At 44.9% G+C, this 15,962-nt stretch overlaps 1 protein-coding gene across 1 annotated transcript; it reads right to left on the bottom strand.

The window, feature by feature from the left end:
* Positions 1-3,883: 3,883 nt before the first annotated feature.
* On the bottom strand, positions 3,884-11,680 carry LOC129327790 (zinc finger protein 436-like). The gene is made up of 4 exons (XM_054976544.1): positions 11,669-11,680; positions 10,131-10,260; positions 6,627-7,861; positions 3,884-4,399 (listed from the first exon to the last, which is right to left on the bottom strand). Exons 1-4 carry the CDS (start codon positions 11,678-11,680, stop codon positions 3,884-3,886), a joined length of 1,893 nt encoding a protein of 630 aa, XP_054832519.1.
* Between the last annotated feature and the right edge of the window lie 4,282 nt (positions 11,681-15,962).

Below are 15,962 nucleotides of genomic sequence, written 5' to 3'. Positions count from 1 at the left end.
TCCAGAAGCAAGCTCTCCCCCCACCCCCGCCAAACAAAGCAGGACCAAACCGGAGAAAATGAGGGGGAATTATTCCTGTTCTCCATACCAAGGAAATAACTGGAGACATCTAATGGCCAAGGGCGAGAGAAGTAACAGGATCCTCTCTTGTCATTGCAGAAGCTGACGTTAGGTGCCCAGCCAGCAAAATGGCAGAATGTGAATGAATACATGGCTTTACATTATAGCGGTGATGGGGTTTGTGCCCCCCCGAGGCCTTCAGATACCTGAGGGGCTGCCCCTGCATGGAAGAGGGCAAAGATTTGTTTTGTTGCTTCAGAAGGCAAGACTTGATCTGAAAGGGTTGTTAGATTTAGCTGAGAAGAAACTTCCTCGCGGTAAAAGCAATAGTGCTGCTGATTATCAAATGATAAGTGGATAGGGTTTGCCCCCCACTGGAGGCTTTGCAGCTGAAGCCAGACACCCCTCCGTTGGGAATGCTCTAGTTCTGGTTTTCCTGGACTGATAGCGGTGGGCAGGTGGGCTAGATGGCCGTGAAGACCCCTTCCAGTCCTACAACTCCAGCCATTAGTGTTCATGGGCTTAAGCCCACTTCATCCAATGCCTCTATTCCACAAAAATTCTAGATAAACCAAAAAAAATCTTTGTGGTACCTTAAAAAGATTAACAAGCGTTTATTTTAGATAACTTTAAGGAGCCACAACACTTTGGCTATTTTTATTGCAACAGACTACTCCCCGTCTGAAAATAATATGTTCCTTCTCTCTTTAAACTGGGGCTTACTCACCCATCAAGGCAAACAACCCATCTGTCATGGAGTGGCATTTAGATATTTAGTCTCTTCTGCTTCTAAGGAGGTTTGGATCTCATCAGTATCTGACTTGTGTCTGGCATTCAACTCCCACAGATGGTGAGCTATTAAATAGAACTGTGCACCTTCACCCCTTTGCTAAGAAATTGACACTGATATCTTATCAAAAAGTTTGCTTGATTTTATTTTTACAGGTCCCCCCTGTAACCAGATAAAGGGAGACTGGGTTTCCCCCCCACAACTGACACGAAGGCCAGCCAATCAACATTGGGCACAGCCCTTTCCACTTTGAAAAGTGAATCTGCTTTCTGATTGTATCCAGTACTGATCTACTATTGCTATGCAAATCTGACTTCTTGGCACAGAAGAGACCTGGGTTCAAATCCTCACTGAGCTCATTGATTGCTTTGTACCAATCTCACACTCACTCCCAATCTTCCTCATAGGGTTGTAAGGGGAAAATGGAGGAGGGGAGAACTATGTCTACCACCCGAAGACTGTTGGGGATAGAGAAGGATAGATAAATAAACCTTAAAAGTACTTTATTTTGCCTACTCTAGCTCCTCTTTTCTTTTCTTTTTTAGCCCTTATGGATTTGAAACTGTATGAGCAACGCCCACCACAGCTTAAAGAGCCAGTAATGGGATGAAGCATACATTCCAACAGGTGAAGCCCTGCGTCCCTTCCCCTCACTAACCTTAGCAATCTAAATTATGCAGAAGAGATGCAAATACAGGGTAATTTGGTCACTTGGTAACATTGAGGGAAAGCACAGAATACAGATTTTTGGGAGAGGGGGAAAGAAGAGGAAGGGGGTGGGTGGTCGATCTTAGCTTCTTGGAGAGGAGACAAAGCAAGAAACCTGGTTTTCAGAGATCATTTTACTGAGCTTAAGAACTGAAAAAGAAAACAAAGCCTATTCATATTCCAAGCAAAAATTAGAGATAGAACCATCATAAAATGAAAGGAATCGACAGAGGTACGGAGAATAAAACAAGCTACATAGACCCAAATTAGGACATTGAACAGGTATTAAAAACAGTCTGGAGATTCATGAATACCCCAGAGACCCCTTGTAATCCAAAAGGTATCACCGTATACCCAAATTGTCCCAAAGGGGTGTTAAATGCAGTCTTCCATTCATCCCCCTCCCTTATTTGTACTCAGAAGTAAGCATCTTTCAAGTCCAATTTTGAAAAGACTTTTCCCTGAGACACCACACTCAATAAGTCTCTGATGAGAGGGAGGGGGTAGGCGTTTGACATTGACACTGAGTTAATGCCCCGATAGTCAGTGCACAGTCTTAAACCCCCATCTTTCTTCTTGTGAAACAACACTGGTGCAGCATGGGGGGAAGCTGGCGAGTCTGATGAATCCTCATGCCAGGTTTTTGTCAATGAACTGTCTCAGTTCTTTCTTCTCCCCATGGTTCATGGAGTACAATTTCTCTTTCGGCAGCTTTTGCCCGGGGATCAATTCGATGGTACAGTCCGTGGGTCTATTGGGAGGGGGGGAACTCATCCGCTTCCTTTCATCAAACACCTGACTTAAGTCCTGATATTTGGGGGGGGGGGGTCTGCTCTAATTCCTCTTTCATAAGCAGAATCGCCTCTAGGGGGGGGTGCCTTCTTGCCCCACTCCGCTCTCCACACATGGTCAGGGCAGTTTTCTATGTTAAACTGCAGCACACCTGTCTTCCACCTTACATACAGGTTGTGGTCCCAGAGCCATTGTGATCCCAATGCTAAAGGGAATTTAGTGGCTGTGCTGACAACAAAAGTCCTGGCTTCCCAATGGTTCCCCATCCCCAGAGGAAACGGTTCCGTTGCATAAGTAGCGGGGGCCCCTTTCATCTGGGACCCATCCATCTGTTCAAATACTATGGGGTGGTCCAATTTGCACATGTCCAACCCCAGCCTCGTGACTAACGCAGGGGTAATTAAATCCCGAGTGCACCTCAAGTCTAGAAATGCCCGCACTCGTATATGAGTCCCCTTTTTGGGATTTACTAAAGTCACTGGTATGTAAAGTAGGGTCCCTTTAGGTCTCACCTCGTCAGGTGTTAGTCCCTCCTGGACCTGCCACCAGGACCTTTTCACAGCAGGTCTATGGCGCTTCCCACCGGCTGGATAGGACGCTCCTCCTCTTCTGATGGGTCTTTGCTTGATCCCTCTGAGCCTCCCTCGGCATTGAGGCTGGTCGCCACTTCGCTTCTTTTCTTGGTGGGTTTCTTTGGTGTTTTGGAATCGGGTGGGGGAGGTCTCCTCATGGTGTAGCTCTGCTCTGCTGCTCTTTCTTTGTTCCCTGGGCACTCAGAGGCGAAATGGCCCATGCCCCCACATTGTAGACACTGCCCTCTCCTCCAGCGACTTGCCATCTCGGATTCCTGGGCACTGGTTCGGGAGAGCCTTTTTTCTTTACTCCCCCACGTCGGGGTGAGGTTTCTTGGCTCCCACCTGGCGCTGCCTCTTCAGCAACTTCACTACTTGGTCTCAATTCTCCACCTCGCATGCGAGTTGAATCCACCCTAGCAGGGTTCTGGGATCATCTTGCACTAGGGCCTTTGCTACTAAATCGGGATTCAGCCCGGCCCAGAAAAACTCAATCTTGGTCCCCTCTGTCCAGTCACGCACCTTCGCTGCGTACTGTCTGCATTCGGCGACGTACTCACATACGGGTCGGTGGTCCTGCCGCATCCTCTTTAACTTTGTCCTAGCCCGCTCCTCCTCTAGGGGATCTTCAAACTGGGCTCTCAATGCTCTCACGAATGCATCGAGGTCCATCAGTTTGGTGGCTTGGGCTTCATATAGGGTAACGTACCATTTGGCTGCAGCACCTCCCAGCTGGGACCCCACATTCTTACTCAGCTATGTTTGTTCGGGAAGTTGTGGCCCCACTCTTGGAAAAATTCCATGGCTTGCACAATGTAGAAGCCCAACTCCTTGGGGTCCCCATCAAACCATGCTTCTAACTTCCGCCACCCCTGTGGCTGCGCGGGAGGGATGACTGGTCTCCCTGGGAGCAGCACCAATGGAGGCGGCAGCGGTTGGAGTGGCGGTTCCCAGGAAAATGCTACTGCCTATGACCCAGCTGGGCCGCCAGGGGGTGGGGGGCCAGCTGGTTGTAACCCCATCGGATCCCTCCGGGGTGGGACAGCCGGCCTATCCAGTCCTTGTGGGGTACCTGTTTGCAATCCTTGGTGTCTCCATGGTAGGATAGAGGTTGCGGGGGCGTTGGTTGGAGCAGGGTGCCCCCATTCCCTGCAAGATCCCGTCGCTGCCGGGCATCCTCCCCTGGCAAGCACCTCTTCAGTTCCTGCAGCCCCCACACCACCTGGGTCACCCCCCTTTTCAGTTCATCTATCTCGTCTCGCACTGTTTTCGAATCCTCCTCATCAGAGTCTGAAGTTTCTTGAGGAGTGGCAGAGTCTCTCAGTTCACCCCCATGGCCTTGTAATAGTCCTCTATTCACAAAGTGCCCGGGCTGGCTGAGCGGGGTTGGTGCTCTCCTCCTCCTTCGCTCCGAATCTCCTGGGATCGAGGCTCCTCGGGACCAGTGTGTCTCGATAGCTCCCTCGCCTCCTCTTCCCTAAAAAGGGTATCCAGCCGGGTCATAATTCTCGCTCTGCCTTGACGGTCCAGTGAATCCCAATCTGAATGCAGTTTCTCCATCAGCCTCCTTTGCTCGGTGGAGGGTTCAGTCCCCCAAGGTACATAGTTATCTCGCCTGTCAACTAGGCTTAGTCCTGGTTCGTACCTGGTGTCCCACCAAAGGCCCACTCTCTCTCATCGGTGCAGCCGCACCAGCCCATGCAGGTTTGCAGGGTTTTGTAGTTTGTAAGTCCCTGCAGTGCAGCTTCCCACCATGGCAGCTATGATCTCGTTCGGGGTGCTGGCTCCAGAGATTCTAGGGACTTCTGCCAAAATTCCAGTCCTTGGCAAGTAAATCCCCAAGTTCTCCACAGCAATCACGCAGGTGATTTGGTTGAACTAACTTTTATTAGAGATCTATCAGGTTCAAGGTGCTCAGACAGTGGGATTGGCAGAAGTGATGTATTGAGGGAAATCATGGTTAGTTATAGGTTAATGTCCTGGACCCAGGTTAGTAGCCCGTTGAATTCTGGCGCGAACGCCAGAGACAAAAAGTATCAGAGTTTAGACTATGATAGACAACAATAGCAAGTTGGGTATGAAATCATCCCTGTTCTCAGGGAAGATACAATTCAGACTTGCTGCATCGGGCCTCAAGGCCATTAGCTACAGTAGTGAAAGTGTTTAACTTCAAAGCAGAGATAACACACTGAACTTCCACATAACAGGCATTGAAAGGTACTCAGAACTCTCTATAGTGTCAGAGGATTAATAGGTTGCACATAACACACATGGCATGTACTGCAGGCAGGCATATATGACAGAGACTCTAAGCCAAAATGCTAACAGGAGATGAGAAAGCATTCATTGCCCACAGTGGAAGTAATTCATCTAAACTAGTTCTGCTGCAGGTCTCTCAGGGCCAACTTTAACCCCTCCCAACAGCCCTTTGATAATTCCTCCTCCAAATCATTAGGGTGGAATCGAACCTATGTCACACACAGGGAAAATCGTTGCCAGCTGCGTATCTATCTCAGGTGCATTTCTACCAGCCAAACTTTCTTATTCAATAGGGTAAAAGTCATTTTTAAAAAGCCTTAGGTTACATAAATTATTCACTTAGGGATCAGCAACTAGGGGGCCATCTGAACCAAACCAGCTAACCCCCTCAGGTCCTGCTTGGCAGCTCAAATGCCACCTAACCATTTGTCTTACAAAGCATTTAATTCATTCCAAAAGGGCTCACACAAAAAGGGCTGAGGACTTGGAAATTTTGGGGAGCACTGGAAAAAAAACTCATACTGTAGACATACACAATATTTTCAAGATTTTTTGGCTTAAATATAAATAATTTTGGCAACAATTAATACACTATAATGTGTTTGACAATAATACATTGTTAAAGGGTTCCATGTTTTCAATGTTATTAGCTTAATATATTCTGGCAGTCTTGTTTATTGAATCTCTTTGAGAAAGTTTGTCCAGTTTCTTCTGCGTAGTACAGAATTTGTTTTCTACATTCTAGTTATATTTTTTCTACCTCTCAGATGGCAAAAATTAAAGATGTGTGTGCTATTGTAGGACAGAGTGTAGCAGTCTGCAACTCTTTAACAGATATACTTGCACATTTTCTTATAGAAAATGAAGATATTAATTATAAAATCAGAGAATCATCTAATCATAAGGTTGGAATGCACCTCTAGGGTCATCTAGTCCAACCCCCTGCAAAATGCAGGAAATTCCCAAATACCTTAATTCCCCCACACAAAGTGACCCTTACTCCATGCCCAGAAGATAGCAAAACTCCATCAGGATCCTTAGCCAAACTGGCCTGGGGAAAATTGCTACCTGACCACAGGGTTGCAATTGGCCTTACCCTGGGCATGTAAGAAAAAGCCATGAAATATGCCAAATAAGGCACATTTATACATATGATGGATTTTATGTTCAGTCAGTAAAAGAAGTTTAGGTTTGATAGGAAAGCAAGTATTGCATGCATTTTAAATTTCCCCCCAAATTTCCATTCATTCCCGCATTCATTTACAAGATGTGAGCTGTGATGGCAGGAGACGGCTGTTTAAAATTCCATTGTTCTTTTCTTCCATTGCCTCTGGATAGGTCTTTTCGGATGCCTGCAAGAGGTCTGACACCAGACTTACATTCCCACGCTTGGGAAATTTTTCTGGATTCTCTGCACTCAATTAGAAAACTTTTCAGAAGCTTACACCCAGGTGGCTTCTCTGATGGCGAATCAGAGCCTCATTAGCCTTGAAGCAGCTCCCACACTCTGGGCACACATAAGGCTTTTCACTGCTATGTGTTCGCTTGTGAGCAATGAGGTGGGATTTCTCCCGGTAGCACTTCCCACAATCCAAACATATATAAGGTCTCTCGCCCGTGTGGGACCTCTCATGCACTACCAAGCAGGACCGTTGGATGAAGCCCTTCCCGCACTGTAGGCAAACGTACGGTTTTTCTCCTGTGTGAGTTCGCTCATGTTTGCTAAGAGTCGAGCGGACACTGAAGCTCTTCTCGCAGTACATGCACTGGTACGGTTTCTCACCCGTGTGAATCCGCTCATGGGCGATGAGCTCTGAGCTCCAATTGAAACCCTTCCCGCACTCCAGACATTTATGTGGCTTCTCGCCCGTGTGGTTGCGGATATGTGCTATGAGGTGGGAGTTCTGGCTGAAGCTTTTCCCACACTCGGAGCAAGTGTACGGCTTCTCTCCTGTGTGGATGCTCTGGTGCCTTATGAGGTCCGCACTCAAACTGAACCCTTTCCCGCACTCGAGGCATTTGTAGGGTTTCTCTCCCCGATGGCTCTTCTCATGCAGGATGAGGGTGGACTTCTGGCTTAAACGCTTCCCACACTCTGAACAAGTGTACGGCTTCACTCCTGTGTGGCTTCCCTCGTGGATGATGAGGCTGGAACGCTGGCTGTAACTCTTCCCACACAGCAGGCACTTGTAGGGCTTCTCGCCGGTATGTATCCTCTCATGAAGCTGAAGGTGAGCATTCTGGCGGAATCGCATATCGCAATGTGAGCACTTGTAGGGCTTCTCTCCGGTGTGGGTTCTCTCATGTGTGTTCAGGGTGGAGCGCTTCCCAAAGCGCTTCCCGCATTCATTACACTTGTATGGTCTTTCAGCCATTGTGGGTTTCTCTGGCCCTTCAAACTGGGAGGTTTGGCACAGACTCGCCACAAAGTTTGAGATCTCTTGATTCTTCTGGAGAAAACTTTGCTGGATTGCGAACTCGCTGAAATCAAAGAAGCCTCCTCCAAAAGGAATCAGGATTGACCCTCTTTTCTCCAACAGGCCCCTCCTGGAGGTGGCTGTCTGGCCTTCGCCTCTAGGGACGCTAACTTCATCTCCCCCCCACATCATCCGGTTCAGCTGCAGGCAATCTGAGCTTCCCACCAAAGTCTCCTCTTCCTTGTTCTGGCCTAGCCACCCTCCTGCAAATATAAAGAGAATTTAGATATACAAGTCTTTCAAAAAGAGGCAATGTAAACATCACATACATTCTAGATTGCTAGAAGGGGAGATTAAGCAGGTCCTCTATACAGTGTCAGGTTTCCAGGGAAGGAGACATAAGACAAGTATGGCTTTATTTAAATACCTGTATCTAAATAAAAATGTAGACCATATAGTTTGATAATGAGGTAGTAGAACCCTTGATGTGCCACTTCAGATGGAGGTGAAATATTCCATTTTTAATGCTCCTGCATACTTTAAAAAAGAAGCTCTGACAAGAAGCAAACAGACACATCATGGAGAAGGATTCTAGACCCTGCCATACTAGCTCTCCACTTGCAGGGAGACACACACACACACACACCCGGATAGAACTGAAGTTTTAAAAACAATTCTTTACTTGCAGCCTGAAGTGGCACTGTCCATGCTACCACCTGGGCACTCTACCACCTCATTCTACTTGCATTAGAAAATCCAGGCCTCGGGAACAGAAATGACTCTGAAAGGATGCAATAATGAACAGCTGGGACTTTGCCAACAGGAACCTACATTGAGAAAAGTCTGACCAAGGGAAAGGGAAGCCCCAGGGTTTGTGTGAACCTCATTTAAGGAGGTCTGAGAGCTAAGCTACAATATACGAATTACACGAGGAGGAGCAGGTAAACAGAGTCACAGTGGAAGCTGTTTTAAAAGAGATGGGAAAGCTTTGTCAATTTCCCCTCTCTACAGAGCCAGGGAGATCCCTGCTCATAGGGTTTTTTAATTTCTTCTTTGCCTTCCAAAGGCTCAGTCAGTTTCACCTACCCTTTTAAGAGGCAAGGAAGAAATAAACAAACCTTCCAAGCAGGGATCTCCCTGGTTGTCTTGGGCTGGTCCAGTAGCAAGGTCAGAGTCCATTCCAGAGTCCAGATAGCAAGGTCAGGCAGCCCAAAGATCAGTTAACAGCCAGTCCCAAGGGCTAGGCAAAGGCAGAGTCAAGGCATGGTCCAAAGGTCACAATAGTAAGGCAAGGGCAAGGCCAGGTTCAGTGGAGTGGTTGCAGCAGGAACAGGATTCCGAGGTGTTGCGTCCACGCCTCCTGGTCTTCTGTGGCAGGGTTTTATAGACAGGCTGGGCTGGCAGCCAGCTGCTTGGGAGCTATCCTGTGCTTACTTCCTCATCACTCTCAACAAGCAGCTGGCGTCTGGCCAGGAGGCGTGCACTTTGCCGCCTCTCCTGCAGCTCCACCTGCTGCTTTTGTCTACGGCGCTCTCTGGGTAAAGCTGGAGGCTTCCCCCTCTGTTTTTGTACTAACAGATTTTCTGGTTTTATACTAACAATTTTCAGGTTTTGTACTAACAGATATCAAGCGTCTGCATATTTTTGATTTCTGAAGAGGCTAGCAAAGTCTGGGTATTCTTAATTTCTGAAGAGGTTAGCAGAAAGTCTGAATATTCTTAGAACTTGGCTCACCCACAAGTGCCTGCCGCAAAAGCAGAAATGACTGGTTTCCAAGCAGTTCAACCGCTTGCCTAGAGCATGCACAGAGAGCCTTAGAATTAATTAGTAGAAAGGAAAATTCAGTTGTGTGTTTAACAGACATGCACAGAAATATTGTTTACCTGTTTAAAAGATGTAACAACCTTTAATGAATAAAAAATGTTTTTTTTAAAAAAAGATGTAACAACCTGCCCCAGGGTAGGTTCAGAACTTCTGCAGGCTACTGCCTCTGCTCCTCTATTCTAGTAGAATAATGCTGAACTGCCCTTGTTCTCTGCCTTTGTGTGGTTGGTTGGGTTTGAGGTCACACTAAGGGAACTCGTGGCAAGGTTTTTGCATCAAGGAGGTGCGTCCACAGGGCCTTTGCCAGCACTAGTGCCCAGGTCTGGATCTCTGATAGCTCTTTAAGTAGCCAGGGATTGAACCAGGGAGCTTTCATGTCCAGAACAAGGTACTCTGCCACTGAGCAGGGAGCCGCTCCACGCCAATATACAAAGGCTGGAGAATAAGAAAGCAGCAGCTAATCCACGTTCATTTAGAGCATGATCCATCTCTTCCAATCACAGCCTTTTCCACTGGCAGATTTATCATTAGAGCACAAGTTTGTTTGTATATTTATTGTATGGAGTTACAGAAACATTTAAAGGTGGAGGAGTTATGTTACTTCCTCTTGACAGATGCAAACTTGTCCTGAACTCAAAGAGAGACCCAGGAAGATGCTCCTCCCTTCCTTCTCTTTCTTGTTCATGATAAATGGGAAAATAGCCTTACCCAGAGAGGCCACAGTCTCATAATTTTCCTGCATCACTTCCCAGTAGAGAGCTCTTTGGTCTGGATCCAACAGAGCCCATTCCTCCTCGGTGAAGAACACGGCCACATCCTCGAAGGGCACTGGGGGCCCCTGAAAGAGGAGAACATGGCCATTTGATCATGTCTTTCTATCCCAGAGCATTTAGGGATCAGACAGAATCCAATAGACCATTAATTTGGTAGAAATGGAGCAGACCAACTAATACCAATGAAAATTAAATGTGTTTTTTTCTCACCCTGTAAATACTAGCTTCCAAATTTCCCTCTAGAAATATATGGAAATGGCATTTTCATGCAATGCTCCTGCTTTAAATATCTTTGTCTGAAGAAGAGTTCTGTGATACTCTGAAGCTGGCATCCTGTTCAGCAAATTATGGTCATCATGATACTTTGAAGGGGAGGGGGAAGGGGGATGCTGTGAGTTGACTAACAAGCACAAACATGCTTCTTCTTATACATTTCTAGATACTTGTGCATTTTGCAATGACTGCAATCCATATAGCGTACACCTGAGCCGCAAGTAAGCTTCTATGTCTTAAGAGATTTTGGATTTAAAAGAAAAACTCTTGAATGGTAATAATCAGAATCATATTGCAGAAAAACTGCAGCTTTATTAGGGGCGGCCAGATTGCAATTTAAAAAAAAAATCAAACAGGGAGATTATTCTTATTGTTAGTAATAATAACAGGAATGCTCTCAAGCTGCTTGCACAAAACTAATTCAAGAATGTTTAAAAAAACCAAGTGAGCAAGCAACCTGGAAACCTCCCTCACTTCTTTTCCACATTCACCCTCCTACGTTTAATCTTTAGTCATCTTCATTCATTCATTTCAGATTTTTTTTTCTATCTCCCCTCTCCTATTCTTGCCCAAATCTTAAGCGAATTTTAAACTCACCTTTCCCACAGATGTGAAAAAACTAAATTCTCCTGCCAACCAGGGAAAAAGAGGAAGAGGACAGCCCATCACCTCAGATCGCCCTCAAAGCAAGAGAAAAAGAATCCTGTCTTTCAGTCTCAGCTCTCCTGCCCTCTCAGAAAAAAAAAACCCACCTATGCCTGCAAAATCCACTGTGAACCTCTTTTGCTTGCAGGGGATTCTGGGAGCTGTAGTTCCCAGTCGAGAACAAGATGGAGTAATAAAACCTGAAGATTTGGGCATAATTTTTTTCCTCGTCAGCCCCTAGCTCAGTTTTCATCAGGATCCTTCTTGACTTGAACTGTCCCCCTTTACTTCTCTGCTTCCTAGGTATTCCCACATGCAGCCGATTATTAATCTGCACGCAGCAGCTGCAGAAAGTCATTTTTTGTTGCACCACTCCAAAAGGATAGAATTGGAAAGAAGGGATTTCCGGGGTCATCTCGTCCAATCCCCTGCACAATGCAGGAAATTCACAACTAACCACACCACCATTACCACCTCACATAGGCATCTCCAGGATCCCTAGCCAAACTGGCCTGGAGAAAATTGCTTCTTGACCCCAAAGTCAAGAAGCATTACCATCCTGGCCATCTGCCCTGAGCCCACTTGGTTGGGGAGGGCGGACTATAAATCTAAGTAAGTAAGTAAGTAAATAAATAAATAAGAAAGGACTGTGAGAACTAAGCACTGATGTAACCCTTTCTGCCCTCCCTCTCATGATCTGCCTAGGTTCACAGAATCAGCATTGCTGTCACATGGTCATCTAGTCTTTGCTTAAAAACCTCCAAAGAAGGAGAGCCCACCACCTCCCGAGGAAGCCTGTTCCACTGAGGGACTGCTCTGCCAGGAAGTTCTTCCTAATGTTTAGCCAAAGCTCTTTTGATTTAATTTCAACCCGTTGGTTCTGGATATCGCAGTTGGAAAAGGTGCATAAAAGGAAATCTCAAATGATGGAGGAGGTTGAATCTTTTGCCTTTGACTTTGGAGCTTTTCAGTTTAAAAACAAAGTGGCTGGGAAGTAGACATGACGGAAGTTTATTAAATTATGTCTCAGTGGAGAATGAATACAAGAATTTTCTCCTTCTCCCCAAGGAGTAGAATTTATGAGCACCCAAATGCACTGGATGAACAGCAGACACAGAACAAACAAAATAAAAGAAGTCTTCACATAACACACAATTAACTCGTGGAACTCTCAGCCACAAGATGTAGCAACAGGCTGATGGAAAAATCAGAAAAACCTAAGTAATCCCTGCATATCTGCCATGTATTGGGTTGCATCTGTATCTGCAGTGGGTCTCTGAGTACATACAGAGGGAAGCCTGATTTCTAATGTGCTGAGACTGTTTATCTTACAAGAGAGATGTTTTCATGCTGCGTTCCTGCCAAGCCGAGAATTTGACCTTGGAGAAGCCAAGCTCCCTGTTCCCTCCTTCCATCTTCCCAGAGACTGAACTGAACTCATCTTTACACCCCTCCTGTCTTCCCATGCCTTGGGCACCAAAATCCAGACTGACTTTTTTTCCCACTGGGGGTGGGGCATTGCTCTTTAATTGATTGAGCTTTATTAGATTTAGGCATTCTGGCCAATGTTCCTGTCTGCAGTACTTGATACTGGTATTAATCCTTAACAACTTTAACTCTTTCACCTGAGTGATGCAGTGAAGTGTTTGGGATTTTACCTGGCAAGGCCTGACAACAATTAACTCAGCCACAGGATGTAGCAACAGGCTGACGGAAAAATCAGAAAAACCTAAGTAATTCTATTCTATATTGTTTTAATCATGAAATTTGTTCTAATCATGAAAGCTGCAATTTGCAAACTAAGCTGTTCTGGAGGTTAGAAACTTCCTGTTTTTGTACTAACAGATAGCAAATGTATTCTTAGGATTTCTGAAGAGGTTAACAGAAAGTCTAATTATTCTTAGAACTCAGCTCGCCACAAGTGCCTGCCGCAAAACCAGTCCAACGGCTTGCTTAGAGCATGCACAAAGAACCTTAGAATTAATAAAAATGAAAATTCTATTGTATGTGCACTAGAGGAAACACGGCTTAATAAAGTCATGTGAGGTTCATATAACTGGGCCTATATAAGGTAGCCTACACCCTAATACCCTCATCTCTCAGATTGGGATTGCAGTGGGACTGCTATCTTTTCTGAAAACATTTTGGTAAGCATGTTAGAAATTGCATTTTATCCTTTAAATTTAAGATAGGATAAGGAATGACATGTACTCTTTTTATTTCATCGACATATGCTAGTGTTTCTTGTGTCATTGTGATTATTTTTAATCATTTCAAGAATGATTAATTTTAAATAAATACAGTTCTTAAAAGATATTGACTGATTTTTACTGGGATGTAAGGTTTTCATTTGGTACTTCTATAACCTATCTTCAGTCAGAGAGCCGATTACCTGTCAAGAGACTGATTATTATACAGGCTAATAATTTCAACACAGCTGTAAAGTTTTTAATATTCTTTTTATTATAAGGGTTTTATAAGCTTTTATACTTTCATACACATATTCTTAGAATGAATTAATAGTGCTTGCAATCCCACCCCCGCCTTCACTGGTCTACTTTTGTGGAAAGCTGTTTCAAAAGATACAGCAAAGCTGAAGGCCGAACTGTTATCAGTTGCCTAGGGAACTTAGATAAATCCACATTCTTTAGGCTACTTTCTCATGAGAAGGGAGAAAGAGATACAAGAGGAGTGCCCCCCCCCATCTATAACTTTCAATTCTAAAGTTTTAAGTCAGCAAGAAGTGTAAAACTCAAAGTCAGCAAAGGGTAGTGACCATATAAGAACAGAAAGTTTCATTGATAAATGAACTATCGCAAGACTAGATAACTGAGTAGCCAGTTAAAAGAACTATAGAGATCAGATGTATGGGATGACCAACTGCAAATTAATCAGCAGGCAGTTCCTTTTGTACTGAAAAAATGTCTTTAAAACTGCTTGTAAGCTTTATGTTTGCTGGTACGCTTATGGCTCCTTTGAAAGCTATGTACCCAATATTGCAATATTTAATACAATCATTGAAAGAAGTCCTTGTCTATCTCCTCTTTTTGCTCTGAAGAATCTGGGAAAGGGCAAAAGGGCACAATTTGTGCAGCACAGCTTAGTGGTTAATGTGTTGCTTTGGAACAGTCAAAGAAACTCTATAGTTTCATTGTGTCCGTTTTAAAATAATGTTTTCCCCACAAGTGGGTTAATGCTCTGTGGTGAAGCTTCCTGGTGCCCGTGGGCCTCACACACACAGCCTACTTTACAGGGTTAGTGTGTGGATAACATTCAGCTGCTAACTCTAGTGGCCAGTTCCAATTCAAAGTACTGGTTATTAGCTTTAGATCCCTTCAGGGCCTAGAAACCTCACACATATGGAGCTCGAGCTGCAGCTCCCAGTATACTCCCATGTACCTTTCATGCTACTCAGCTTTCTCCTTTCTTGTCACAGTTTTTTTCTGTTGTGTCTAGTCCTCTGGAATGGAATAGAGGGCACCTTTGCTCAGTGCATTCAGGAAGGTGTAAAATGCTCCAATATCAAAGGGCATTTGGTAGAAGATAAATTGGAGGGCAACACTTTAGGAATGACCCCAGCAACCAATGACAGACATTTTATGAGTGACATTGGTTCCCATGACATCCATCTTGTGATGGACCTTGGCACCCATTTTGTAGTGGAACCGTGTCTCCATTCTCACAATTCCAAAAGTACCCATTGGGTCAACAAGCTAAAAGAGTAAGGGGGAAAATATTGATAATATGCTAAGCTCCTTGAATGAAAATGTATGCCAGGAAAGAGTAACCAATCACAAAATGGCTGCCACGAGGACTCGCCAATCTTAGAATATTGTGAGGATCCAAGCCAAGCATCTTTCTACAATGGAGGCACAGGCACTTCTTCCAGACCCAAAGTAATGCGTCCTGCTCTAATGAAAGGGAGAAAAGCTAGGATTGGCTATTAGCTTTGAGGAAGAAAAAATTGGGTAGCAGGTGCCACACTGTGTTTAACTCTGAGCTACAGCCATCCTGCTGCTAAGCAAGTCTGGATCTGGTCAGTATCTGAACAGGAGATCAGCACTTGGCATTTCCAACTTCCAGAAAAGGTGCACTATTAAAATAGGATTCTGCGTCTGGATTTTTCAACACACACATGTACACACACACACACACACACACACACACACACACACACACACACACACTCCAAACATGGTATGATTATCTTATCAAAAGTTTGATTTTATTTTTTTTAAAACCCAATTGAATAGGAGGGGATTTTCTGACATAAGGAACAGCCAATCAGTGCTGCTTTGAAAATTGAAGCTGTTTTCCCGTATTCACAAGTACTGACCAATCAGTATTATGAAAATCTGGCATTTTGGCAGAGAGACAAGTTCAAATCTCCACTCAGGCATTAACCTCATTGGGCATCCTTAGACCAGGTGTCCTCTTGTACAGTGTAACCTACCTCATAGGGTTGTTGTGAAGATAAATTGCAGGAAGAGAAAACCCTGTATAGTGAGTGCCATGAGACCAATGAAGGTAAGGTAGATCAGTAAGTCTTAAAACTACTTTTTTGGCTACTTTATTGCCTCACATTTCTAGCCCTCATAGATTTGACACTGCATTAGCAATGGTTACCCCAACCCCAGGAGCCAGCAATGGGACTGAACAGAATTTTTAACAGAGAGGCCCTACATACCTTCCCGACTAACCGTAACAACTGAAATTACGCAGAGAGAAACAAATGTAGGGAATTTGCTCACTTGACAACACCGAGGGAAAGCACAGAATACAGATTTTCATGGTGCCATATTTTGACTTTGGTGTTGAATTTTTTAAGGACTGGGATGAGAAAGGAAGG

The sequence above is a fragment of the Eublepharis macularius genome, chromosome 4 (genome assembly GCF_028583425.1).
Source record: "Eublepharis macularius isolate TG4126 chromosome 4, MPM_Emac_v1.0, whole genome shotgun sequence".
In the NCBI taxonomy this organism is placed as follows: domain Eukaryota; kingdom Metazoa; phylum Chordata; class Lepidosauria; order Squamata; family Eublepharidae; genus Eublepharis; species Eublepharis macularius.
This window is presented reverse-complemented; position numbering and strand designations above follow the sequence as displayed.

What these genes read in the sequence shown, in the direction of transcription:
- LOC129327790 (XM_054976544.1), bottom strand. An exon ending in TGAGACTGTGGCCTCTCTGG is followed by an intron (nt 7,862 to 10,130) that starts GTAAGGCTATTT and finishes TTATATTTGCAG; the next exon opens with GAGGGTGGCTAGGCCAGAAC. An exon ending in ATCAGAGAAGCCACCTGGGT is followed by an intron (nt 4,400 to 6,626) that starts GTAAGCTTCTGA and finishes TACCCTTTTTAG; the next exon opens with GGAAGAGGAGGCGAGGGAGC.